Below are 27,686 nucleotides of genomic sequence, written 5' to 3'. Positions count from 1 at the left end.
CATTTCGCCATGTCGGGTAGGTCGTATTTGAAATAGGCGAGTTCGTGTTCCCGTGTACTTGTAAATAAATCAACACAGAAGTTATATGGAGGATATCCTGCTGCAGCAGACGCTGTTCCATGCTCAATGAAGCCTTCTGGAACACGCTCCTGTTCTTTCTGTGTATAACAAATTTTTTTTTTTTTGCTTCTTCCGGGGTTCCAGATATACGTAAGGTCTCTATATACCTCGTGAAAATGCGGAAGAGTGTACAAGATGCTGCAGTTTGAAGTATAGAGCCAGACAAGAAGGAGCAACAACAACAACACAGCTAATAGAGAGAGGCTCTTATTTCCTCTCTTTTTTTTTTTTTTTCTTTTCTTCTTATTTTTCAAAAGAGGGGCGGAACTGGACATTTGCTGCCCTCTGATGCTTGTTAAATTTAGAGTCCAGAATTTCAAAAGCCTTTTGCTGAGGTGGGGCTTCTGTCGAACTAAGACCAGTTCGCCTTCTTAACGGATTGTTTGTTGTCCATCCTTTTTTTTTTTTTTTTTTTTTTCATGAGTTGCTCTGGATGCGTGATGTGTGCACGCTTACAAAAGGACCCACTCTGACCGGGGTCTTTTCATCTCCCACTATCCCAGTGCTTTTTTTTTTCACGATGTTTAAATATAAGCGCAGTCCGGTCTCGTCCGTCGTCGGAGCATTTCAATTGGCCCCTCTCTTTCTGTATGTTATAGCTCTACACGTAAAAAAAAAGAAAGGGGGAACTGTCTGTCCTGTTCGTGTTTGTATACATACTTTGGCCGTTCGTTAGAAGAGGCTTCAATGTCATTTAGGAGGCGATTGACTAATATAGAAGCCTTGACTTGGCCGGTATGTCTTGATAGGAAGGAAAAAACTGGTTAAGAGATTACGAAAGGAACTCATTTAATCTAAATTACCGCTGTAAAAAAATAAAGACTTGAGTAATGCAGATAAGATGGGAAACAATTGGAACTGCCGATATTTTGACGCAACTTCTCGTTGATGTGGGGGAACTTTTGAAGATTTTGTTTTTAGTTGAAGTATAGTGATAAACGAGTTAAGTTTGATTTGAATTTGTTCCAATAGATTTGCTGTTCATTCAGTATGAATTATTATTTGTTATTTTGGTTGATGGCGCTTGCGCAGGGAAGCCCATACGGAGCGCCGCAGAGCGCCTGTGCCACAATGATGCCCGGCCATGGTTTCAATCCGCAAAATGGTACATCTCCATTCATCGTCATTCCCTTAACGGTATATTTAATTATGTCACTTATTATATAATGCGTGTAACTTGACGTTTAGGTTACATTCTAGAGTGACATTATGCAGAATAGCTTCGTGCCAATTGGACTCTCATCTCTGTCCAGCGATGATTTCAAAGGTGAATCTGATTCACCACAATTTCGTATGTAATTTCGATAAATATTTTGAAAATCTGAAATAGGTTTCCTCATTATGGCGTTTAGCAACAGTAGCAGACAACCGATAGGCAAATTTTCTATTGAAGCGGATGGCCAATCGATGAGCTGCTTCAACGGAACGGACGTAAGAACGCTACTTGTTTTTCAGGAATTGCAATCAACTTAAAGGCAACTGGCCATTTTCAATTTGTAGAATGCTGCCACTCATTCGATTAACAATGACAAATCATGGGTTATGCTAAACTGGATGCCACCATACAATTTTGTGGGCTCAGTTCGCTTCAGGTACATTTGAATTTGTTTCTTAAGGGTGATTCGATTTAACGCGTATTTGATATACTGTAGGACTACCTTCGTCAAGAATGCGTCCCATTACTGGGTCGGCATCGAGTCGGACCCCGTGGAGGTTATTCCGTTATTTATACCATCATCAGCCGGCCATTTCAGCCCTTCGCTGGGATTGGCTCTGTTGATTCTTATAGTTGGTATGTTTTGACTTTGAAAATCGATGCCGTCGCCGAAATACGTCACATATATTATCTTATGTATTATACATAATATCTTACATAATGTTATACATGTAAACTAAACCTTATCCCATCAACTAAGCGGTTTTTGTATAGTATGACCCATGGATTTCGATGAAACCTGCAAATTTGGTTCCCATACATGATATATAATCAAAATTTTATGCTGATTCCGAATACGTCATTCATTGTCCCATTAATTGTGTAGTTTCATAATAAAACGGAATTAAAGAAGAATCTAATCGCGTTCATTGTCTCGGGCGGATGGGTTGGTTAGTTTACTACTATTTGTGACAGACCTACCAATCCAATTTCCATTTCACAGCCACATTAGATATAGCTTTATTTAAATAAGAAAATTATTTTTTTCTTATTTGAAAAAAAGGATAAGCAGGCCATCTAACGGTAACAGTTGGCGATGGTAAATTTTCTCCTTCAGTAGAAGAACACCAGAAAGCGGTGAGGGTCCGTTTCTACTTTTGAAAACTACTGGCGGGCACTTCAAATCGTTCCAGGACGCCTGAATTCATTTCCATCGCTAGATGGCACGTGTTTGTCTTGTTCCAAAAACACTTCAAATAAAATTTAAAAAAAAAAGGCAAATAATTGAGAGATTTCTCCATCTGCCGCTGTCTTCATTCTCCTCCTGGTTCACAAACTAAAAAAGACGGATGGGTTTCTTCTTCTAGTCCTTTTCCTCTTATTCTTTCTCTCAGGCAAAAAAAAACTTTTGTTTCCGCATCGTTCCACTCCGGCAAGAACAAGCCAGGCCCCTCGGCGTTCCGGAGCGGGGAATCAAATGAGCCATGGATCGGTGCAAACTTTGCCAAAGGGAACGTTAGCGGCGGCCATAGCGGTAGGAAGATTAGAAGCGCACAGCAGCGAAAGTCTCTTCTTTTTCTTTGCTGCTGCCACCAATCATCATAACTATCACGATAAATAACAACGCAAGGCAAGAAAAAAGACGTGGCATAACCGACAAGTCAATTTTCTTTTTAAACTTCCCAGATGGGTTGCGCCGCCTTTCACGAGCTTGCGCATTCACGCCGTAATTGACACCTCCTCAATCAATCCTCGTGAATGACGACATTTTTTTTTTCATTTTTTACCCTCTTGACGTTGACACCCCCAAGAAAATTCCTCCCACAACGCATTCTCTCACCCATTTCTTTTTTTTTTTTTTTTTTTTTTGCCTTCCCTTTTGGTCGAAGATATAAACGAAATGGCAAGACATAAACAGCAGCCGGAGAGCGATGGTTACGTCAAGTCGTTTTCAGATATAATTATAGGGTTATTATCGGCTTATTACGTCATTACCACTTAATCATAGTCGTTAAGACTCTTTCGAATCAAATGGATCCCATTATCCGTGTCTGATGATGGCCCTGTGTGTAGGACGGAAAGTGGCCGCCAAGTTGTTGCGCAGTTTTTTTTTTTTTCTTTTCTTTTCTTCAAAAGAAAGACATTAAGAGCAACAACACCAAAAAGAATGAGGTAAAAAAGAACGGTCAATAAGGGGTGGACATTCGCTGGTCGTTGTTAATAATAAATAGACAAAGCGAGTGTGTAGACTGTACGCATGTGGGGAATATAACAAATGAACGTGCCTTTGTTATACACGTTGCGCTGCTAAACATCCAGCGCTAATTAAAGTACGACCGCTATTGTTGTTTGCCGAGAGATGCATGCGCATTTATTTTTTTTTAAATCTCTTTTTATACTTCGCGACCTAAAAGGGGCCCTATAATCAACATAGATTTTTTTGTTTTGTATTTTAACGTTATTATAAAAATGATATAATCATCTCTGTATTCGTTTGGCTTTATAGGAATAATGACACATTGTCGTTGGCCGCATCATCGAACGTATATAGTTGCTCGTTTGATTTATTCCTTCTTTGATTTCTCGTTCGTCTGTGAAGCTAAAACAAACAAGGGGGGTGAGCCAAAAAAGAAGAAGACCGAAAGGGAAAAAAAAAAAAAATAAAGAGCATCTAGGTCGTTTGATTTATGACCGAACCGAAATAAGCGGTTCAAAAAGCATCACAGTTTGCTTCAAAGGAGGGGGTTCTTGTATGTACAAATATATTATTTTCTTTCATTTGATATCTGACGAGGGAAATATATGTAATATTAGAGGAGGCACGAAAGGGCAGTGGGTGTTCATGCCGCTCAAGCCCCAAGCGACTAATGCTTGTCTTTTGCGGGCTTTGCTGGACCAGCTTTTCGAACGTGTGTCCGCCCAATAACTCGTTTTCTATTTTTTTCCTTGCGTCCCTCTGTCTATACATAGATGAAACCATGGACGCGTCGAGAGACAAGAAGGAGTCTTTAAAAAAATGAATGAGAAGAAAAAATAATTTATTTTAAAGGGAGAAGGGAAACAAGCAAACGTTGCGCGTTGTGTACTTAATGGGCCGTGTCCCGGGGTCATTACTCACAAGGGCAAGCAGGCCACTCTCTCACCTTTTTTTTTTTTTTTTTGTTGAACAGTTTGTGGGAGGAGACCAGGTGGGCCCATAGATACTCCACACTAAATACATTAGTCCGCATCACTTTTGAAATGTTTCCTTCTTGATGAGATTTGTCATCTGTCCGGTTGAAATTTCAGAAAAACGTTTTGTTCTGTCTCACGACCGTTGGCCGTTTTTCTCGCCGTCCTATTTAGCTTGACGAAAACGCGTTTGAAAGAAGTCGCTCATTACTGCGTCCAAGGATGATTACGTCCCCATGTACTACGCGTTTTTGATTGATGAACTAGCTCCAGTAATTTTTCTCTCCTTTTTAAAGATACAAAAAAAAAACCTCATTCGTGTACCCCGTTGATGAGTCGGAAATGAATCACAAAAAAAGATTTTTTTTTGTACAGCGCAAAAAAAAAAAAAATGAGGGGGAAACCGCATCAGTACTTTGAAAAGAAGAATTTTTTTTGTTGTTTTCAAGGTGTATTTAAATAAAAAGAAAAAAAAAAGGAGTGTTTTTATAGCGTGTGGCTTATAGCGCTCTACCTTGCGGCGACGTGTTACGGGCGACTTTATCAAGAAAGGAAACAGTTATGGCCGTTTTCTATCTTTTTTAAAAAGGAGAGAGACACGTAAGAGATAAAAGAGCGGCAAATGTTCCGTGTTTTATTGTGTTGTAGTTTTCTTGTTCGAGAAGAAAGAAGAAGAAGACGAAGAAAAAAACCGCAGCCGTGGCAATAATAATAACGCTGCTGTTGCCCTCCTTTGATATGATTATTACGACTGGAGCAACTTACATTGGAGCGGTGCGGCATAAATCACCCGGCCCATTGAAAGGCGGCTTCCTTTTTTTTCTTTTTTTCTTGGCAATGCGCGGCGGCAGCGGTGGCGGCGGTTTTCTCTTATTTCTTTCGTGTTGTTTTTCTTTTTCTCTCTCTCTATTTTTTTTTCCTTCCCCCCTTTTCATCGGGAAAAAAAAAGAGAAGGAAAGACACAACTAAAAAAATCCGAAATCGGCTTCTTTCTATTTCTCCCCATCCGTTTTTTTCTTTTTCGTGTGGAATTATTCGTGAATTGTTTCCCCATTCCTGATGAATATCAAACACTAGATGGCACTGAGCTACTGGAAAGCCATCCGCATACCACCACCATCGTGTTGGGCCCCATGTAGGGTGGAGGGGTAATCCTTCTTCTCTCCACACATTTTTGATAAAAAATATAATAAAATTTCCTTTTTTTTTCTTTTTCACATCAATTTGCATTTCTTGGCCGTAACGAAAGCGAGCGGCTGACAACCACCGGCAGAGCGCGGCGGCATCATCATGTTGATGACGGTATAATGAAGACGACGTGTCTGATCAATCACCATACACACTATGCAGTCGGACGTGAATAGTCTCTCGCTTTTCATCTCTCTATCCTTCTCCTTTGCCATTAAATCATCATTAAATCACACACACACACGCGTACCTGTATAAATACACACACACAGAGTCGGCACTCATGTGTGTGTGTGTATAATAGACGAGAAAGTTGCCTTCTCCGATGGAATAAATTGACGAATGATAATCAGAAGAAATACAAAAGACCAACGGTCGATCTCTTCATCAACAACAAACAGCTCAGAGGTCGCACATTTTTCAAAGAATCGTAAACATAAAAGGAGAAGAAGAAGAAGAAGGGCCCAAATGTTTTATGAGTTTGATATGAGTATTTTTTTTTTTTTTATATTTGTCTTTCTTTTCTTGTGTGTCGTCTTTTGTTTACAACTGTTGCCGACAGCGTTTTAAACAACTGGACAATCGTTCGTTGTCATAGTCGGCGGGATGAACGTGTGAAACGTGAAAGTGCGACTTGATTATCTCTCATATAAAAAAAGGGGGGCTAGAATAACATTAATAATAAAAAAAATTTCTTCTTTGATATTCTTCCAGACAATTTTATTTATTCTTTTTTCCCGAGCTATTATATTCGCTGGCTCTCGTCCTATACGTTATTGCGTGTTTTTTTTTAAGCTTTATTTTTACACACACACACCTCCTGTGTGTGTGTGTGTGTATAGAGACATATCCTCCCTATAGGTATGGAGAGAGAACCGGAAACTAAGCCAACAACAATAACAAAAAAGCCAAAACCCAGCTGGAGTGTGTGTGTTATGTTACAAATAAGTCATTAAACTTGATGATTCTTTTCTCTTGTTTCTCTGGCGCAGCGGTAGCTGGACTCTGGTAGATTGTGTGTGTGTGTGTGCCCACAACACTCTTCAATTTATGTGAAGTTTTTATGAGCCCTATTATCTATATGGAAGGCATCGTCATCAGCTGTGATGTGCTCCATAAATTGGAGGAGCCCCCAAAAAAATATTTTGGCTTCGCATAACAATCATTTTTTATTTTATTTTTTTAAAAGAGTTATCGCGCATCCAAAATGCACCTACAAGTTATGGTGTGTAACGTCAACGGCAAATGGCTGGTGGGTTGTAACAACAATCAAGCCATCCTATGATACCGGTCATTTGAGACATCACGAAAGGCGTGGACTGAAATAATTGCATTTATTTGTACCATCAGTAATATTTGATGTTATCCGATTTCGAAAGCAGAAAAACGATTAGAAGCAATAACAATTGTATGGCTGTGGTTAAAGACAAGGCCGCAGGAGGGGAGCGACTAGATTGCATTCACTTTAAGTCGCTTTAAACGCTGACGCACGTCATTCGAGATTTGCTAGTGTGTTACGTGTATTAAATTGTATAAGTTGTTTGTGTCATCACTGGGTCGAAGGTCAACTGGCATGAGTTATTTGTCGCCGATTAATAATACGTTCTGGGTAAGAAGAAAACAGAGATAATAATGAACCCGAAAGAGGACAGTTAATGGGGCGAAACAAAAACATCAATCAACCTTCTTTTTCTTCTGTACTTAAGGACAGACTAATTACTTGTTTTAAAAGAAAACAATAAAAGAAAAGCTGTTAAGGTTCTTATGTGTCTTGACAATGGCTCCGCTATCCGATGTCGTTTGGATACAAGAAGTAAAAGATAAGCTGACGAAAAATGGGCCTACACAAGTTGTTGTTGTTATCGCTCGTTTTCTGAATGCATCGTCTTACGACCTCTGAACATTAGAGGAATCTCGGATTATGGAAAGCAGCAAAAACGCGAATTGTTTCGTTACGTTCTTAAAATCCCATTTTTCTTGATAATTGCGATAGGACGATTGGCGGAATCGATTGAACTTTTCTTCTGAAATAAAACTAAAAATCGAAGGTTCATGAAACATTCGATTTTCGAAAATGCATTAGGTTGTTGCAAAGGGAGGAGTGATGCTACAGCTGTTTATCGTGTCAATTGCAAATTGCATTTTAATGGATGACGACGACCCGGACCCTCGGCTGATGAGTCAGACAAAATCTCAATTTATTTTTATTTTGGCCATCACGTTTTGTTTTTACAATATTATTGGATTATACACCACCTGCCGATGAGGCACAGGGATTTGCATGTTACATTGCCGGCTCTTTTTTCCCTTTAAAAACAAAAAATAAAAGTTCATCAGATCGATCGAGCCGCACACCTCTCCGTCCCAATTATCGATTAAGGGCAGGCGTGAAGACCGAACAAAGGATAATCACCTGCTTCTTCTCTTTCGAGAAAAAAAACATCCAATTTCTCTCCTTTCACTCGATTGGTTTGCGCACACACGATCATATCACGCCGAAACCCAAAAAAAATGCGTTTTTCTCCCGCGTGCGTATCAGAAAGTCGATAATAACTTCAACAAGAAAGAAAAAAAGATCTCGGCATATTCGGCTGTCTCATTTCCCCTCAAAAAAAACGTGTGCCAGCAAAACGCCATGATGAGTGTCTTGATGTACACACTAACTATCGTCGTGTGGGCGGTACTCTCGCACAATGGATAGGCTCGTGTAAAGCCTACATGCAATCTAGGTCCCCCCCCCCCCCGCTCATTCTTATGTAGTAGAAACACGAGTGGAAGGAATAAACAAGAAATTGAGAATAAATTTTTCCTTCTTTTTTTTTTTTTTCACAAGATAATAACAAAAAGAGATTCGTGTGTGGTCGGTCCAGGCAAAAAGACGGGAATTTTGTTCCTCTTAAATGGAGTTGTATACGAGTTACACGACGGCAGTGCGTGTTGTGTGGCCCGTTAATCCGCCAGCTATTTTTTGGTTTCCCCAAACATTTTTGGCCGGATGAGATTTCCGTGTTGTAAAAAAATATAAATCGAAGGTGAACATCAACAGAGTCATTAATGCAACGTCGTTGGTCATTTGTGGATGCATTCCTGCCAACTGCATTTATTTTTCTAGAAGACAAAGAAAAAAGGACGCGAAACTAACATCAATCAGATGTACATTATACTGCCCTGTCGCTATGTTGAGGGGAGTGTATAAGATATCACAAGTTATAAACCGATTGAGAAAAAAAAACTGAGAGTCTAAACTTGTCCGGGAAACTCTTGAGATTTTCTCAAGTGCCGCTGCTGCAATCAACCATTTTGAAAATACACCACTATTTCTGCCGATAACGCTAGCGCTATAGCGTACTGGCGCGCTAGCATTGCGTCAAATATTCGGTGTATTTCAAAAACGATTAACTTAATGAAAAAAATAGCAATTTTGCCGGAATCAGCTTCAATTTTGAGTATATCCTTTGATACTCAACCAATTCCGATGAGTTTCAGTTTTTTTCAGAAAATTTTTTTAAGCCCGACTAAATAAGCCCGACTTTTCAAAATTTTTTGTTTTTTACGTTTAATAAAAAAAAACCATGAGGACAACCGGACAAGGTTTTTCGCTGCCTTCTTTATTTTTGCAAAGAGAATCATCAAATAGCGAGAATATTCTCACGTTCCCAACACACATCCTATACACACTGAATTAGTCACGAAAAATAATAAATGAAAGTGAGGCATTCAGAACCACCCGCATTTCTCGGGTGTGATAATTTGAAGGCCCTTTTTGTTTTTGCGCGTTTCCTTCCCCAAAACTGCTCACCTCTCGGTCGGTGGTTGTTCTCTCTACTGTCCAAATGGGAGGTGGGTGGCAAGTTGCTGCTGGAGGTAAAGTGATGCTCGATGACGGTGTGAAAAATGGCGACCAGCAGCCAGGTAGTGACAGGCGGCATCGACCAGGGGATGAAACATTTCCTTTTTTTCAAACTTACCGCCATGACCATATTATAACTATACACCCCCCATTTTTTTTGTTCTCTATGTATACATACAAGGTGAGTCAGCTGAGTGTGTTACAATCGTTTTTCTTTCATTTAAGGGGGGAGAAGGAAATAGAGAGCGACAAAAAAAAAAAAAAACAGTAACACAAACCGCCCCCTGCGTTTCGTTTTTGATCTTCTCCTCCGTGGGAAAAAAAAAATTAGAAACAAAAAAAAAAAAATGATAGAAAAATATAAAAATGGAGAGCTCCTGTGGGCTTGTTTCTTTTCTCGATTTAACAAGGTGACGAACACCAGCAGCCACCTTCCTGGGAGAAGAGGATGGCTGTTTACAGATTGATAAAGACAGAGACCGTTGATTATAGAAGCTGGCGGCTCTTTTTTTTTTTTCCTTTTTTGTTCTTGTTCTTCTTATAGACTTTAATTGTTCCACACCTGGATGCGATGGTCTTTCTCTCGAGATCATCATAAAAAAGAGAGAGAGAGGCGCAGAGATGGACAAGGAAAGCTTGTGTTTGCTGTCCAAAGACGTTTCTCAGCACCGTGGAGGATTGGCTATCATCGGTGACATCCACAAAGTAATTCCTCAACCGTTGCGTCCATCTTTTTTTGTTCGTTGTCCCAACCATTTTTGCTGTTGGCCATCGCCAAGGTAAAGAAAAAATCAAGCGGTTATTAGACCCGTTTCGGTCAGTTGACTTTTGTTGATGTATATTTTTCTCTTGAAATAAAGAACTCGCTATCACTTTATAGATATTATATATATATATATATATAGTACACATAACAAATCAAAGAGTACACAGAATCAGCTGACCGTAGCGGTGGGTCTCGGGGCATGTCTCTCTCATCCCCCCTAATAATTTTTTTTTTAAAAACAGAAATCAAATGGCATTCCACCTTTTATTTTTCAAAAATCTATTTCGCTTCCTCCTCCTCCTCCTCTTCCTTGCCATAGTTTCTCACAGTCAAAACTCAAAATTCCAACTGAGGGTGTGAATGTGTACGTTTTAAATTCTTACATTTTGTGGAAGGGGGGGGGGGGCCTTTGCTACCAGTTGTTGTTTGGTACACATTTTTCATTTTTACACGCGTTAATTTCTCGTGTACGCTCGTGATGGTGTATACAATTTTTTTTTTGTTGTAATTCCATCCAATCACGTAGCACGATCTCCTGTGGTCAGTAAGACCCTAGTGGCGGTGGAGCTCATTGTATATGTTACATGTCCGGGAATGGAAACGCTCCCCCCGTCTCCCTCCCTTTTTTACAATGGCATTCGTGGTATGATGGATCAACGAACGTGACTCGAATAAAAAAAAAAAACCTTAACCAACCAATCAACCATAAACTTATGGAAAACCATATAGGTAGTCAATCAAGCCAATGGCTCAAGGGCACCATTTTTTGCATATAGCATTAAAGAAAAAAAAAACATTTGATTTTTGAACGATATCAAATAGAGAAGCCGTTGCGGCGGTTTATATACCGTGACGGAAGAGAAAACTTACGTAACTGTCCTAAATATGTATAACCATAGACGGAAAGTCAGCACAATAAATGCGCACGCACAGTGTCATTAAAATTACAATTTCTGACGTGTTCCTTTTTTTTTCAATCCATATTAGGTAACACACGTATTTTATCATTCAATGCGTGTAGACAGTGTTGTCGTTAAATCAGCAAAAAAAAAAAAAAAAGAAGAAGGGAGAGAAGCAACAAATAAAGAAAAACAACATGAAAGCTGTTTTGATTGCAGACAAAATTAAGAATAAAGAGGATGATTGGCATCCGGGCCAGCCGGAACGGAAGCTGCGTAACAAAGGAATCACTACGATTCGTAACGCCTAGCGGGGCGGCTTTTGTGAACGTTAGTCGTGCACACATTTTCTATTCCAATCTACGCGTTCGTTTCAATTCAGCCGATCTAAAATCGAAGAACATCTGCGATTATATCATATGAATTTTTTTGGTTAGACGGAAATCACGTATTAATAAATATCACGATATTTACGTACACGATGGGGACATATAGACTGGACACGCGTGCCCTGAAAGGCCTCCCCCATTATAGGCCTCTCAGCTTCATGTTACAAGATCATTAACAGCACCTCATGGGTGGCGTCCAGTAAGTGCCTTAGTAATCTAACGGCTTTTTCGATCCTCCCTTGTTTCTCTCTTTTTTTTTTCCTGGAACGGACAACTACGCCTTTCGTCCATTACGCGTTTTTTTTTCTTTGCTCGTTTTGGGTCAACACGGCGAAACCTCCCATCGTGTGTGAAGGGCTTCATCATTAAGAAGACAAATGACAAATGTTTTCTTCTTTCAAAAAATATGTACGAGAAATGAAGAGACTTTGAATTTAATTCAAATGACGTTCCATGACAGTTTTTTTTTTCTTTGCTTTACAATTTTTGTGACTATATACAACGTGGATCGTTCTTGTAACATCAATAATAAAAAAAAATGGCTATAAATGCTAATCAGAAAGGCGAGTTATGAGTTTTGATGTCTTGATTTGATTCCTCCATGACAAGCCTAGTTAGTTCGCTCGCGCTGGCTACATCCAAAAAAAAAGAAAAAGAAGAAAAGCTCCGGGTTCAATTTCTTGGGTGTAGGCAAGAGCCATACGAACAACTCATCGTACACGCCCTCAATCGGAAGCAGCGCTCCAATCGGATTGCATTCCGTCAAGAGGAGGAGTCTCGTTCAGCTCCGCCTTTTCTTTCGCCAACCCCATCCAAGTGGTAAGTCGTCCGGACACAACGTCACCGTTCAGTTCCGTTCCGCCTCTCGTGGCCGTCGCTTCATAGTTTGTTTTGTTTTGGTTTTTTTTCAGAATCTTTTGACATCCGTTTAAATTTTTAAAAAATAATCTCCTAGTTTCGTATCTTTCCGGATGGCGTTGATTGTTTCAGTTATTTTTGTTTCGATTTAAGGGGAAAAAGAAATTCCCTTTTTCAACTGAGTGTTTTGTAGTTGTCCCTGACGTGAAGAATAAAAAACGTGCGTCAATTTCAAAGTGGACATGAAAAAAATGAGGCCGGCGGATTGCAGCGCGGATGAATGCAGCAGTGACGATGAGATCAGTGTCGGATGTCCGTCGCCTCAGCAGGTCGGAGACAGCCGACTGGAGGAGGACATGGAAGCCTCGTTACAGGCATCATCCGAGGACACTCTAGTGCTCACTAGTCAACACGTAATCCGGCCGGATGTGGAGAACGACGTGGCTAAGAATAACGCCTCTGCTGGTGGAGTCAGATCCTTTTCCATTCTGGATATTCTCAATCATCGGCCGGCCCAGCAACAACAACAACAGCGGACGACTAGGGCAGAATCGCTGGAATCATCGGCTCTTTGCTCGGCCGCTAAAATCCGGCGGAAGAGTTCGAACGTGTCGGAAACGACGTCAACGGCCGCTGTCGTGGATGCGGCTCATCATCTTCATCCTTCCGGCGTGCAGCAGAGCGATGCTGATTCGCCGACGAAGATCATGCGTCCGTGGGATTATCCGCATCTGAGCCTTCCGGCGCATTTTCAGGCAGCAGCGGCGGCCGCGGCGGCTGCCGGATTCTTAAACCCCAATCGGTGCCTACCGTTCGCGGCTCATTCGGCCTCTTCACCTTTCCTTCCGGGTCCTCCGCATCACAATCCTTTCGGCTTGCAATCGCATCCGGCTGCCGGTCTAGGCTTCCATCCGCACCAGCATCCCAACTTCCATCATCACCTGCATCAGCGCGGCGCTGCCGCTTCGTCTTTCGTCGGCGGCATCCTCTCGGTCGGCGGAAGCAGTAGCGGCCATTTGTCGCCGTCCAGCTCCTCTGCCTCGCCGGATTACATCAGCGCTGGCGGTTCGAGCGACTGCGACGCTGACGACGTTTGCTCGACGAGCGGCAACAGCGCCACATCGGCCGGTAGCCCGCTGCTCCAGCAGCAGCAGAGGCAGAAGACTCTGCTCAATTCCGGTACGCTAGTCGTCAACAACAACAACTGCGGCAGTGCCGGAAGCGTCCGAAAATCGACATCTTCCAGCGCCAAAAAATCCTCAGACTCCGCCAAAGCTTCGGCCGCGTCGGGCAACAATTCGGCCGGAGGCACTCCCCTCGACGCCCTCTTCCAGATGACCTCCAAGACCTTTGACGGATCTTCCAACAACGGAGCCGATTCATCTGGTGAGTGTGTCACACAATTTTTCATTTCTATTTCAACCGTTTATTTTGGGGGATATTGTTTAGCAATATGCTTTGCATCCCCTCTATCCAAAAAAAATAATAGTGTGCGACCTTCCATTCCGATAAAGTTTTCCGAATTTCGCCAGGGTCTCGCTAATGGCGTCTGACTCGACCTCGCTAAACGCAATCCGATGACCCCGCGTCTCTCATTGAATTTTACTTTATTTTTTTTTTTTTAGTGGCTTAAAAAGAAAAGGGGGTCCACGATGATCTTAAGAAACGGACGATGGCCGCCATTTTTCCGTGTAATGTCTTTTTCTGGGTCTTGAAAGGGTCGCTCTGAAAAATTGCAGCTGTTCAATTCTCATTAGCATCATAGAAGTACGGGCATATTAGTCGAGAAATAGTACGCGGAACAAATTTGCAAAAAAAAAAAACATTTCGTCTTTGGTCTCCCCCTCCCTCACATTTTTTTTTTGCGCAAAGAAAAGTATATTCAAATGGGGTCGATTTCTTTGGAAAAATGGACTTTGATTGATCGCGCATCCCTCATTATTGCGCAAAATTTACCTGTCCTTTTGGTGCCTCCGGCCTTAGCTGCTGATTCATGCGCATCAATTAGCTGATTTGCGGTCTTTTACATGACGAATACTTTGCGCAATTGGCATTGCCTCATTTGGCCAACTGTGGGCATAAAAATAAGCGGCAATTTAAACGTTTTTAACCGATTAACCAAGTGGGGCATTTTTGTTTCGAAGAGGGAAGGCGATTCTATTAATATATCTCTATGCTATTTGTCCGAGATAAATCGGGAAAACCGGTTGGACAATCAGCTGTGCGTGTTACAATCAGATGCCTTTTGGCCCATTTTGTCGCCGGCGTGGCACACACACACAAAGAGCGCAAGAAACGATTATTGTTGTACGATGTAAGGGAAAAGAAGAATAGAGAAAAACGGGACCGAAGTTCAATTGTTGTTGTTGTTGAAAAAAAAAATGGCGATGGGTTTCTCGCGTGCGCACACCATCGCCTAGATATATATATATTTTTTCCCTCCTTTAGTTGTATAGAAGAATAGACCTAGAAAAGAAAAAAATGATGGTTGGCCTATTCTGTTATTAACTCATCTGCCGGCAATGGTGTAGGTTTGTGTTTGACAGTCCACACACACGCCGACACACACACACAAGAGAGAGAGACACAGGATTTGTGTCGTTTCGTCGTGTCACCATCAATTATTTGTCGATTCACATTTTCTTTTTCTTTTTTTTTTGTGATATGAGTTTAAAATTAAAAAAAAAAGATTTCGTGTCCGGTATAATGATGTAGTTAACGAGCAGCGCCGCGTATTAGTCCGTTAACCACACGCAACTCTTGGCCGTCGTGTCGTACATTAGCGGTCATCATCCGAATTCAATTTGGTGGGTAGTTCAGAACGGGGGGGGGGGGAGAAAAAAAATAAAAGACCGTTCTAAGGTCGTGATCTGTTGCTCATTTTGATTTTCTGGCGGGGTAATTCAAAAAAATGAATCCCGTTTTTTTGCAAGACATTGTCAACGGACGTACTGGACACTGTCCGAACAAAACAAAAAAAAAAGTATGAGAAGTTTGTGAACATGGTCAGTGATAGACCATTAGCACGATAGAACTAATCAGGTGTGTACATGTCTCTTGTTTCCAACGTGTCGCATAGTCGAAAGGGCGCTAATTTCAAACAGCGTTTTCTACTCCTCAACTGTCTGGCGGTGAAACAAGAAGAAGAAGGAAAAAAAGGGCAAGAGGAAAGAAAATTGTCTCTAACCTCAAAATAAAAGCCAAATTAAAATAATATAATGATGAAAGAGTACAGTCGGCTTGTGTGTCACGTGATACCCCTGTGCCCCGTACCGTTGGGGTGATGATATGGCCCGTTCTTTGATAGAACAACACAACCAGTTCTCTTTCCCTCTTTTGCTATCTATAATAGGATAAGAATAAAAGAGTGAGAAGGAGAGGGGATGTGGTTTCCATATCAACTTCTTCTTCATTTCGCCCGTTATTGCTGTTCCCATTATAACGTTCAAGTTGTTATTGTTGTGAGAGAGAGAGAGAGAGAGAGAGAGAAGAGCGGCGGAAGTGTGTGGGGGCTTGTTTCTTTTTTCCCCGACTGTGATTAATAATCGATTACGTTCGCGAGGCCAGGTAGATATTCCACCGAAAGGTGAGAGCAACACCGGCGAAAAAAAAAGCGGGGCAGGAAGAAAAACAACAAAAATTAAGGAAATCGATTATTATGTATATGTACCCCCCCCCCCCCTCTGTCTATATACTATAGGCGAATGGAGCGCTGCAAATCGAGTCAACTTTTTGTTTAATTCAATTATCCGTAAAGGCGGGGAGGTACTAAATAAAAATAAAAGAAGGTCTTTGGAGAAATCAGCGTCAATTGAATAGGAAAATTTCCCTCAAAAAAAAAAAAAAATACATAAAAATGACGATGTTACGCCACGGTCTATTTTGAGCGCGGACAGCTGTCAGAGCTGAGCCTGTTTTGCCATTACAGTTTTTAAAAAAGGATTTTTTATTTTTAGATAAAAAAAAAAGATAATATATTTTCGAGATGAAAAGGCAAAGGAAAAATGAAATAGATAAAAAGGGCTAGTCTAATAATATAGAAAGTGAACAAGAGTCTCTTCAATTCAACCCACCAAAAATAGAGATGTTGATGGAGCATGTCGGACACGTCGATTTTCGCGCCGAGGCCTTTTTTGCTTGGCCTGTTCAAAACCGAAAAAAAAAATTGTGTGTTTGGAACAAACCCCCTCGTCGTCGAGTTCGAATGGGCACCGGATCGAATCGTTGGGACCGGCCCTTTTTTTTTTCAAAAACGCCGGATTGAGTGCGTAGGGCTTGTGCGTGTCCCCCCCCCATCTCTCCTCTTGTGTTATTGAAAAATGAAGCCATCAAGTAAAGGAAAAAAATGATTTTAAACCTTGCCGACATAACCAGCCGGATCGGACATGAAGTGGCAACTAACTAGCTCTTCTACTCTTTTTTTTTTATACATATTTCAAATCGTTTTTCATCACCTTGAAGATGTTACGCCCACTAATAGAGTGTCTACATCAAACGAAGTCCTTCTTGATCGGCCAATGGGAAGAAATCAACTATCGGCTGTCGAACAATGCGCTATTGTTCTTTTCTTTTTTAAGCGATAGGTAAAATGTCTTGATTTAGAAATCTCTAGACAATCCGCCAAACGAAATATCCTAGTTTTATCGTTTTGACAGTCAAGCGCCAAATTCAAATGCTGGAACGTGAGCGTGTTCAAATCACTTATTCTTTTCACTTCGCAGCTTTTTATTATTATTTTTTTTTTTGTAAAATATATTATAACTAAATTGAAAGGACATTCTCAAACAGCTGTGTTCCAATGCTGCGGTGCGTGTGCGTTACACCCAGCAAAAATGTTATGTGTGTGTGTGTCGGTCTAAAGTCTTGTTGTAATAAAGACGTTGTGAATCGGTCAGCTGCTCGACTCTCTTTGACTACATTAGGGTGGTACTTGTTGGTGGCCATTAGTTATGGATCCCATCAGGTGTGATGTTACTAATCGGTGCCCGTGTGTGTGTGGGTGACGGGCCTCTGGCGCCCGGCAGAAGCGACAGCAGCGCAACGGGCCCAACAATAAGAACCTAATGAAGGCGCGCGCGGTTCCATTCAAAAAATGGAAGAAGATAGAAGAAGAAACCCCTTATATATATTTATCTCTTCTCTCTTTTCTTAATGATGGGGGCCCTGTGTTGTTGGCCCGTCTCGTTAAGTCGGCCCATACAACAAAACTCAGGCACACACACACACACACGAAAAATGGCGTGGGGGGGGGGAATAAAAGCTCGTCTGTGGGCCGTGTGAAATGTCTATTTATTGTTGTGTTTGTGTAGTTAGTACTTCATATCGTCGAAAGTCTGAAAAAAAAAATAATGATTTCAAAAGAGAGTGGAGGGAGGTCCTTGATGACTTAATTCAATCTGCGCGCGGAAACATGCCCTGAGGCCTATTCCTGGAACAGATGTCGGTTATTTTATTTTATTTTTCTTTCGCGAAGGAAGGTCATTCCAAAACTGGAGAACTATGTCCATTAGTCGTTTCATTTACGCTTTTGGGCTGGGTAGGAGTTTTTATTTTCGGAATGGAAAATAGATTACATAATCCGTTTAACGCGTTCTAGTATTTCTTTTGACTTGTGCTGAAAAAAAAATTAGAAAAAGCGAAAATAAAATACAGAAATGAAACATTTGAAATCAGAAGAGATAAGATAAAAAAAAAGAGAGTCAGAAAGAAAGAAAAAAAGGAGAAGATAAGAAGAAGAATAGAACCGCAGCGGGGGTGGGCCAGGCCGCCAAAAGAAGGAGAAAACTTGTGTTTCTTTCTTTTCCCCCTTTTTTTTCCTTTTTACCTTGACAGGTAATCAGCGCCTTCAGGTGTTGATGATGAAAAAGAAAGAAGAAGGAAGGCAAAGAAAAAGTAAAGAATGAAGAAAGATTATTCTCATGGCTTTTGAACATGTATAAATATACAAATGTCTTCATTAGGGATGTTTTTTCTTCCTTCAACCACTGGTTGCATAGTGTGGGAAATCATCATTCAATTTCTCTTTGGCTTTATGCGCTTGTACACCCCGAATCTTCGTTTTAAGGCAGAGGCATTAGCATATCTCCACCATTGAAAAACGCAGCGAATGTTTTCTTCATTCCTGCGCAACACCGTCGCCTATTCATCACGCGTTCAATTGAAAACGAATTTTCTTTTTGAAATGGCTGGAAAAGCCACAATAGGTTTGATTGTGTGCGCACATCTTGAATCGATCAACGTCTTGGTCATTGGGTTCATTTTCAATCGCCATTATTCTAATGAAAGACAATTGCCCCAAGAAATTAGCAGCCAATTGTGCTGTGAACCCCGGACCTAATAGATTTTAGGTTCTTGTAGTCGTTCATTGCTTGTTATGTTTTGAAAAAAAGAAAGACGGAAAATGTTTTCTGTTATTCGAAGCGTCTATTTACAAGACTAGTCACTCGTCAGTTTAGATTTTGAAAGGGAAAAAAAAAGGGAGAGAACCCGCAGGATACAAGTTCTATGTAGCTCGTGTCTGTTAAAGTTTCTGTTACGTAGCCCATCCCCAAACTTGATCTTTCTTTTTTTCTTCTCTTGTAAAATATATATATATAAATGAAAACTGTTTTCGCTGGCAGCAGCTTGTCTGTTTTGGGTTTTTTGGTGGTGCCCCTGTCTGTGTTTGTCTGCGTGTTTCTCCTCACTCCTCTTTCATGTTGAGTAACACTGACAACGTGACATCTGCACAACGTGTGCGTCTTGACCGGCTACTTCTTTTTTTTTTTTTTTTTTTTTTTCTCTCTCTTCCTACACCCATACATCTTCCATTGCCGTCTCATTTTCCGTTGTTTCCAGTCAGGGGTTTGTGTCTTCGTCTCTCATCTATGCGCCTCGAGTCTTTAATTTTCGAAAGCCACACATTTATAAATAGAAGGCAAAAGAACAATCCGCCCTTGTCGTCACCTCCCCCGTTGAGCCGACGTCTTTTTTTTAAAATAAAACTTAAAAAATATAGAAATTTTTTTTTAAGGAAGTCGATTTTGTTTTCAATTTTGGAACACAACTTAAGAAACAATTGGCCGGAAGAATATAAGAGAATCGATGTGTTGACGTGTTTTGTAGGTGGTGCTATTTAGATTGGCAACTCAAGTCGATAGTGTTTTGTTTTTTTTTTTCCAAAATGATAAGAGATTAAAGGAGGCCATCACAGAGTGTTCCAAAATACCTACCGCAGCCATTGTTGATGACCGAAAGTGAGAAAAGATATGGCGGCTCTCTGGAAATGAGCGCGGAGAGACAACACAAGAGCCAAGGTGGAAGAAACAAAAAAAAACAAAAAAAAAACATAATGGAGGCGGAGATGAAGTGGGTTTGTTCTTTTCTATACATCCTATGAGGTGGCAAGAGAAGGGGGGGGGGGACTTGTGTATAGGGTTGACGGATGGGTGGTCAAAAAGAAGCCGCCTTCTTGGCCGGCTCTTGTGTTCTTTTCTATGTGTGTATCGCAGAACTTACTACACCGCAGCCTATCAGAATAGGCCAGCCCCCTTCTACGGTTGTATATATCATTGACTCTTCTTCTTCTTCTTCTTCTTATTTTTTTTTTATTCTTTCATTTCTGTTTTGTTTTCATTCGAGAAAAAAAACGCAGGGAATTATCTATTTTATGCCCAGTCACGATGCGCAACCGGTAGCCCTCTCGGTTATGAGATAAAAGAGGGCCGCTTGTGATGATGGTCTCTCTCTCTCTATTCATTTTTTTTTTCTTCTTCTTTTCTTGATGGTTACAATTCTTTTTTCTTTTTCCCACTCGGGGTGGTCTTAATTCTCTTGCTATTCCATATTTTTTTTTATTTTTTGAATTTTTTGAAAGTGTAACAAAAAGAAAAAGAAGTCTGAAACCATCACGATGAAAATGAGGCCTTTTCGGGGCTCTCATTAACGAAATTTGACACACAACACAACAAAAAAGAAATGAGACTTTGATGAGCTAAAAGGTAGATGTACTGTCGCTATCCTGGAACATTTTTTTTTATTTTCTAACAATGCCCCACCCTCGTTTCCCGTCTGTTTTCTTTCAAATCCCCAGCTCTGCGAAACGAATCAATGAACATTCTGAAACTCTTGTTGTTTCGTTCATCAACTCTACACTCAATTGTTGTGTGTGAGCTATTTATAAGAAAGGCACGAAAAATCATTGCCATTGTATTTCGTACTTTGAACTACTCTATTCCTTCTTCCGGTGTAGCAATGGGAAAAAGGAAATAAAAACAATTCACGATGATGAATTGCCACCTGTCGCTAAAAGATGCGCTCACAAATCAGCTCGTAATTGAGAATTCAATTCATCAGATCAACGTAGATAATAGTTTTAAAAGAAAGGGCTTTTTGGAAATAGTTTAACTGAATGAAATTTAAGCGTTTCCAACACGCCTGGACCGCCGACCGAGTCCACTTTATTATCACTAGACACGTCCCGAAGTAAACTATTTGTATACTGTAATACGTTAACTGTATAAAGAGAAAGTATGTGTAAAAATTGGAATCAATCACAAAACGGGCCTTAAAAAAAAAGAGGGCCGTCCGGGGAGCACATGAAATAGTTGATTGCATGTTGTTATCACCCTCGCCACTTTGAAAGCATCATCCGAAAATGGATGTTGGATTTTAGGCATATGGATGTAACGTACAAGAGTTTGGATGACTTGATTCCAGAGGAGCGCAGGTGTTGCGGAGCGAGCCCAGCATGGGGTTTAGGAAGGGGGGAAAAAGAAATCCCCTCCTGCCTCTCCTCCTCGTCCTCCCCCTCACTCGTTTTCCACCTCATTTATCACTTCTCCAATTCCCGTAATGTCTTCATCATCCGCAACCTTAAAAACGCGTTTGGATGGCCCTGCTTATTTCGCGCTGGTCGCTGCGTGCGCGCTGTATGACGCCATCTGTTTCTGGTGGGCGTGATTTTTCAACGTTAGATAAAATTCAAAAAAAAAAAATGAAATAAGCTTTTCCTAAATCACACCCTTAAAAAAAGAAAAATCCTCCCCCGCTCAAATCAGATCGTTGCGCGTTATGAGCTTTCCCTAATGTGACGTCATTTTTGAGCCGCTTCCATGCGAGAGTTGTGCCATTTGTACGCATTAGTTACACACATGCAGACAGATTGTTAACTGCGTGCCAGACCGTGAAAAATAAAAATAAAGAAAAAAAGACAAATCTGAGATACCCAGACGCGATTATTCATCTGCTGAATAATCGCATGGAAAGTGGGTAGACATTTCACACTGGGCTAAGTTTCGAGTGCGTACGTACACACTCTCTCACCATCACTCAACTCTCATTTGATTGGGATTGATTCCTCATCATTTATTGCTGGCTCTGTTACACGATCCGTATTCAAAAAGAATCATTTCCCTCTTCCCTTTTTTTTTGAAAATAGCAAATAAAAAAATGGGTTAAAAACACGCCAGTTTTTCAACAGCTGTTATCGTGGGAGGTCGAAACCCTTTTTTTTTTTTTTTGTTTCCCCTTTCCAATGTTTTAGACGAGACTCTTATTTTTATTTTCCACTTCCTCGGTCAAGACTGCCTTCTTTTTAATGTCTGTCAACACCTCTGGACTTTAGCGACTGTTTTCATTTTGCCTCGTCTTCCCAGAGGGTTCTCTCTTTTGCCCAGTTGGGCCACTCACACGCACTCTGTATATTGAAAGTGTCGACGGACTAAGCGATCGAAATGCGTCCGGAAGGACCTTCTTTTTTTTTTTTTTTTTTTTCTTTCGCTAACTTCCCCCAGCATTTTGCTTAAAACCAGTATTTTCCTAGAAAAGTAAATAAAGAATTATGATTTTCATTTTGATTTTAAATGTCCAGCCGAGTTGATAGCTAATGCCGGAGCATCGGGTCCACATCCCAGTTCTTATTTTTAATGGACTTCTTTTAAATAACAAACCTTTCTGGTTTGCCCGTTTTTTTTTTTTTTTTTTTTGTATTTACCTCTTTGTGTTATTTAAGAAAATATAAATGTAGCGCAGGTGTTTGAGTGAACCGACAAAAGCTGCCCCTTCATTTACGGATGAGTAAGATTGTATGCAACAATACCGAGACCGACTGTGATGAATCTGCATCGTCTCGTTAGCCATCGTTGCCTGTTATGTATTTTTAGCTTCATCTAGGCCCATTTTTCATCGAACGATGTACACATCTTTTGTTTTCTTGCTTCTTTTCAAAACGGGTTCAGGGCTTTTAATTCGATTGTTTCTACAGTTCCACAATTGGGTTCGATTTCGATTTCTCGTTAAAGAGAAAAAAAAATGTTCGTTTTTTTCTTTTCAACTTTCCACTTTGTTGAAATGACGTTCAGTTTGACTGGGGTTCGATATCAAATGCGTAAATGATGGTATTCATCAAAACTCGAAACTGGAAGGAGCGCGTAGCTTCCGAGAAGTCAGAGGAATTCCAAGTTGATCAGCTGGGCTTGTTTTTCTTTTTGGTTTGGGTGGTCCCATCGAAACATTTCTACCTTTCTTTAAGAAAAAGAGGGGGCCAAAAAGAAATAAAGATTCTTCCTGACAGAGAAAAAGAAAAGGCAAATGAAACGGATGGAGGGGGAAATGATTACCTCAGCGGCCATTTATAATGAGCTCGCACCTGTTGGCGTTGATAAGAATATAAGAAGAAGAAAAAAAGGCCTACCAGGCATCATAGTTATATAGATATCTCTACCATTATAACATACGGTACATTAGAATTACCTATATAGCATCTATATACCTGTCCTTGGGGGCCCTGTTTTGGTGAAAATGCCGACGATTGGACCGTCATCATCCGTCATCCATTCAGGTCTGATCTATCATCATCAAAGTGGCAAGGAACAGGGCCGGCATTTGATGAACTTCTGTGGCCAACTTGTGCGCATGCGCCCAGACTTTCGCGGATTCAAACTCATTTCCTCGTTGAAATTCCGTTTTCGTGTTCACAAAAAACACGACGTTGAAAAAAAAAAAAAAAAAGAAATTGTTAAATTTTACTTTGATAAATCAAAAGGAAAACATAAGGTCGTCAAGGGTCATCCTGCTGATTACATATAGGCGATGAGAGCTGCTTTTAATCACATTTAAAGCGATCGATTAATCAGCGTTGAGTAGAAAATTAATCTTTGGATAAAGAAAACGTTTTTTGTGTTCTTTCCTCGGGATGCAAATTTCGTAATTCTTCTTTCTTTATTCGTTTGGCCAATGAACGAAAGGAATAGACGACCTTTTATTTTCATTTTTATTTTTTATTGTTGTGTATATGCCGCGATAATTAGCCTCGGCCGCGCTGACGACGCCGCGCGGTATCCAGCCAACATCCTGCACGATCCATCATCATCATCACCTCGGCAGCGGCGCGGCGGCGGCGGCATGGGAATAATAAATGACATTCAACACCGTTTCTATGTTTTTTTCGAAGGCTTTTCTTTCATTCTTTTATTTCCACTGTTCAATTGCCCGCGTGCATATTGAAAATTCTTTTTTTTTTTTCAGCCAGTGTTTTTTTAGTTCTTGCATCATCTTTTATTCACATCCGCCGTGTATATTAAACAATCTTTCGGATTTCGGATGGGAACGGACGAAAAAAGAAACATTCCAAATTTCAAATAGCAGCAATTTTTTTTCGGTGTTATCTTCGTCTAATTGTAAATGTTTACAGTGACAAATTTCCGACAATCGGGAGTGTTCGGTGACTTTTATAGACCCCCAAACAATTGTGTGGGTGTGTGAATGGGCGTGTTTTTTCTTTTATGTTGTGTCTGCGTTTAAATTGAAGGGCTCTCCTTATAAAACAGGGAACTCATTTTTCCTCCCCCCCCCCCCCCATCCAGCTTTTTTTTTTTTTGTTATTTTTATTATTGATATCACACTTTTATAGTAGATAGGATGTCATTTCTTTTTTAGAGTGTTCTGGGAAAGAAATGATGGCGTCGGCGTGTTGTCTTCCTATAAAGGCAGAACTTTTTTTCGGGCGGGTGGGCAACGGGTTGAATAAGGACAAAATCGAGGCAGTTGAAAAGAACGTTTCCGCCCGTTCGAAATAATAATAAAAAACAACCGAAAAACCGCGGACCACTTATTGTGTTACAGTAGTAAATACTTCTTCTTCTTTTTTAAATAAAAACCGAACGTGAGCGTGGTGAAAAGAACTTTCGGTGGGACTTTGTGTTATTATTACACAGGCAACAAAACTTATAGAGACAAACCGAGGGGTCTATCTAAATATAAGAAACACGAATGGCTTTATTATTATTATTTTTTTTTTCCATCCGCATTATTATTGAGCGTTGATCTCTCTATTTCGACTCGATGTGCCTCCCACCAAGGGAGGCATATATATAAACTAGGAGACTTTGCCTAATATTTTTTTTTATAGACACATCAATTGATCGGTGGAATGTTGGAATGTATTTTTTGGGGGGGAAAAAATGAAAGAGAAAAACATTTTAGCGCTGACATGTCAACTGTCTGTAGGTGGAACTTATTTAACACTAGTCCTCCACATATTTTTCTTAGTTAAAAAAAGAATTTCACACTGCACCTGAAAAAATTGTCTTTAAAAAGAAAAAGGAAAACAAAAGGAATGCTTGTGCAATTAGTCAGTTTCAGTTATTCGAGTAGACGATCTTTTTGAAATTCAAAACAAAAATATTTGAGTGTCATTTATACTTCTCTGGAACAAACACGTCCACACATACACAAGTTGAACAGGCTATAATACCATTTGTCAATGTTGCAGGCATCTCCCCCCCCCCCCCCCTCCTCCTTTAAAGCTCGCCTTCTGTTCACTGTCATTTGTCTCTTGGAAAGAATTCGAAAATGGTTCGTCGATGAGCTAAATTGCCGGTGCAAGTCCTCCCAACAGTGGCAAAAAAAAAGACAAATCGTTTTCTTTCCTTTCTAGTCCATCAACCCCAGCTAATATCAACGTGCTGTTCTACGTTTCAAAGCGTGACGTCAGAGTTTGTTGCTAACCCGAGTGATAAATGGGACTATTCTGAAGTGTTTAGAGTCAAAAGAGGGAGATCCAATTGAAGGTGTGACCCAACTAATAGCCCTATGTGTGTCTGTATGTCTATGTGTGTGTGTGTGTGTGTGTGTGTGTGTGTATATAAATATGAAAAAAAAAAGGAATGGAGGAGACCTCCCTCTCAGTTTCAGTCAACTGAAAACGGAGCGGACGTTTACTTAATGGTTTGTTGATGGCCAACAGAAGCAACTGGTCCAGTAACGACGTCAATGACAAGCGACTACTTTGCGCCTGGCAGGGAACCCAACCCAAAAGGCCAACTTCCTTCCTCTTTGCTCCGTGTGTGCTCTCCCCAAAGTGTCTGTGACCTTATTCAACTGGTGAAAATCATTCCGAAGGGAAATGAAAAAGTGTTGGCAAAAGGAAAAAGAATTTCTTTTTTTTTTCAAACCCCGTGAGTGCGTGTGTGTGTGTGTCCCTTTCTTCGTGTTCGTATATATGTAACACGAAGCGCCCTCTCGAACTTATCACCAGGGGTCAGATGTTGTGTCTCTTCGCGTCAATTGACACTTTCAAACACTCCCCTTCTCTTTTTTTAAATGTTATTTTCTTAAAAAAAAATAATGGGGAAGAGGTCGCATTTTTTTAAAGACATTTTTGAATGTTGTTCTCTCTCTCTCTTGACAGAGCCAACAGTTTTGTTGTATAATGAACTCAGATCTGTATGGAGGCTTTTTCTTGTACTGGTAGTTCAATGATGAAACTCATCCACAATCGTTTTTCTTTTTCTTGTTTCACAGGAAGTCAGAATGGGAGTGGTCACGGTGGAGGAGGTGGTGGAGGAGGTGGCGGAGGAGGAGGCGGTGGAGGGGCCCTGTTCAGTCCTCGACAACAGGCCAAAAAGAAGCGCAAGTCCCGAACGGCTTTCACCAATCACCAGATTTTCGAATTAGAGAAAAGGTTCCTCTATCAAAAGTACCTGTCACCTGCCGATCGCGATGAGGTAATTCATTTTGACAACCCCTGTCCATTTCTGTTTTTTTTTTCTAAAGCCTAAATTTTTATTTATTTTAAATTTAACAAACCAGATTGCACTGACACTGGGATTGACCAACGCTCAGGTGATTACTTGGTTCCAAAATCGACGAGCCAAACTTAAACGAGACATGGAAGAATTAAAAAAGGACGTCGAATCGGCCAAGATCCTGGGCAGTCATCATCACCACCATCATCATCAACATCATCACAAGGCATTTATCGGTGCGCACATGGATTTAAATATGTTGCAGAAGAAGGCCGATGAATACAATCAAGCCATCGCAGCAGCCAGCGATTGAAACACCGCCATTGAAATCGTGAATTGTTCGTGAAAGACGATTTCAAAAAGAAAAGCAATTTATTTGATGTTGTTTAATTGACAACAGAAAAACAAAAACTCGTTCCTCTATTTACTATATATTTACTTCTGGCCTATTTTCTACGAAAACTGATCACAACAACAGCAACAACAACAAAAAAAAAAGAAAATATTTTATTATTATTATTTTCAGGTGAAATGAATAACTAATGGTTTTGAGTTTGACGTCTGTGTGTGTGTGTGTGTGATTTTTATTCTGTAAGTTTTTATTGAGCATCTGTGACTGTATTTCATCACATAGAAAAAAGGAAGGTTCTTGGTTCATTGGAATACGTTGAATTTTATTGTTGTACATTTTAAGATTTGTATGTCCTCGCATGTGATTTCTTTTTTGGTGTGTATGTCCTTTTTTTTCCCGAAATCCTCCCCTTGCCCTTCCATTTTCCTCCTCCAAATTTAAAATAGCGAAACAAAAAAGAAAAGGACGAAAAAAAAAAATATATTAATTAACATATCGCGAAAATTCGTGGCTTTTTTTTCTATCCTGAAAAAAACAAAACAAAAGTAATAAATTTCTTCTCCATATTTATGGAGAGAAAACAAGTGAGCTGTTGTTCTGTTGATGCCGACTTCTCATCATCACACAATATTATATGCGAGAGAGGCCGGGTATCAGTTCGAAGGGCCAATTACGCAACAACAGCAGTCGGTACACGCGTAAAAATAATACCCACGGCGAGATTACGATTCATTGCTTTATTATGCGTGTACCTTTTGTTTTCTCGTTGTTGTTGGATTCACGTATATTATACTCTATCAGGCCTCTGGAATATTCCCCCCCCCCCCCTATTCGAAATTTTTATATCAAAGACGGAATTCTTCGTGACGTGCACCTATTTATTATATCTCAATTAGCAACTGTAATAGACTTGTCTCACTATTTGATTGGC

At 40.4% G+C, this 27,686-nt stretch overlaps 2 protein-coding genes across 2 annotated transcripts; both read left to right on the top strand.

Moving 5' to 3' along the window:
- Window positions 1-1,058: 1,058 nt before the first annotated feature.
- Window positions 1,059-2,087, top strand: LOC130695989 (putative ferric-chelate reductase 1 homolog). The gene is made up of 5 exons (XM_057519055.2): window positions 1,059-1,257; window positions 1,321-1,387; window positions 1,451-1,551; window positions 1,621-1,712; window positions 1,773-2,087. The coding sequence occupies exons 1-5, from the start codon at window positions 1,111-1,113 to the stop codon at window positions 1,921-1,923; spliced, it is 558 nt and encodes a 185-aa protein (XP_057375038.1). The 5' UTR covers window positions 1,059-1,110; the 3' UTR covers window positions 1,924-2,087.
- A 10,337-nt stretch (window positions 2,088-12,424) lies between these two features.
- On the top strand, window positions 12,425-27,217 carry LOC130695990 (homeobox protein vnd-like). The gene is made up of 3 exons (XM_057519056.2): window positions 12,425-13,783; window positions 26,180-26,382; window positions 26,468-27,217. The coding sequence occupies exons 1-3, from the start codon at window positions 12,640-12,642 to the stop codon at window positions 26,714-26,716; spliced, it is 1,596 nt and encodes a 531-aa protein (XP_057375039.2). The 5' UTR covers window positions 12,425-12,639; the 3' UTR covers window positions 26,717-27,217.
- Window positions 27,218-27,686: the final 469 nt, after the last annotated feature.

This window comes from Daphnia carinata, chromosome 5 (genome assembly GCF_022539665.2).
Source record: "Daphnia carinata strain CSIRO-1 chromosome 5, CSIRO_AGI_Dcar_HiC_V3, whole genome shotgun sequence".
Taxonomy (NCBI): domain Eukaryota; kingdom Metazoa; phylum Arthropoda; class Branchiopoda; order Diplostraca; family Daphniidae; genus Daphnia; species Daphnia carinata.
Note: the sequence above shows the minus strand (reverse complement) of the source record. Positions and strands in the feature narration are given on the sequence as shown.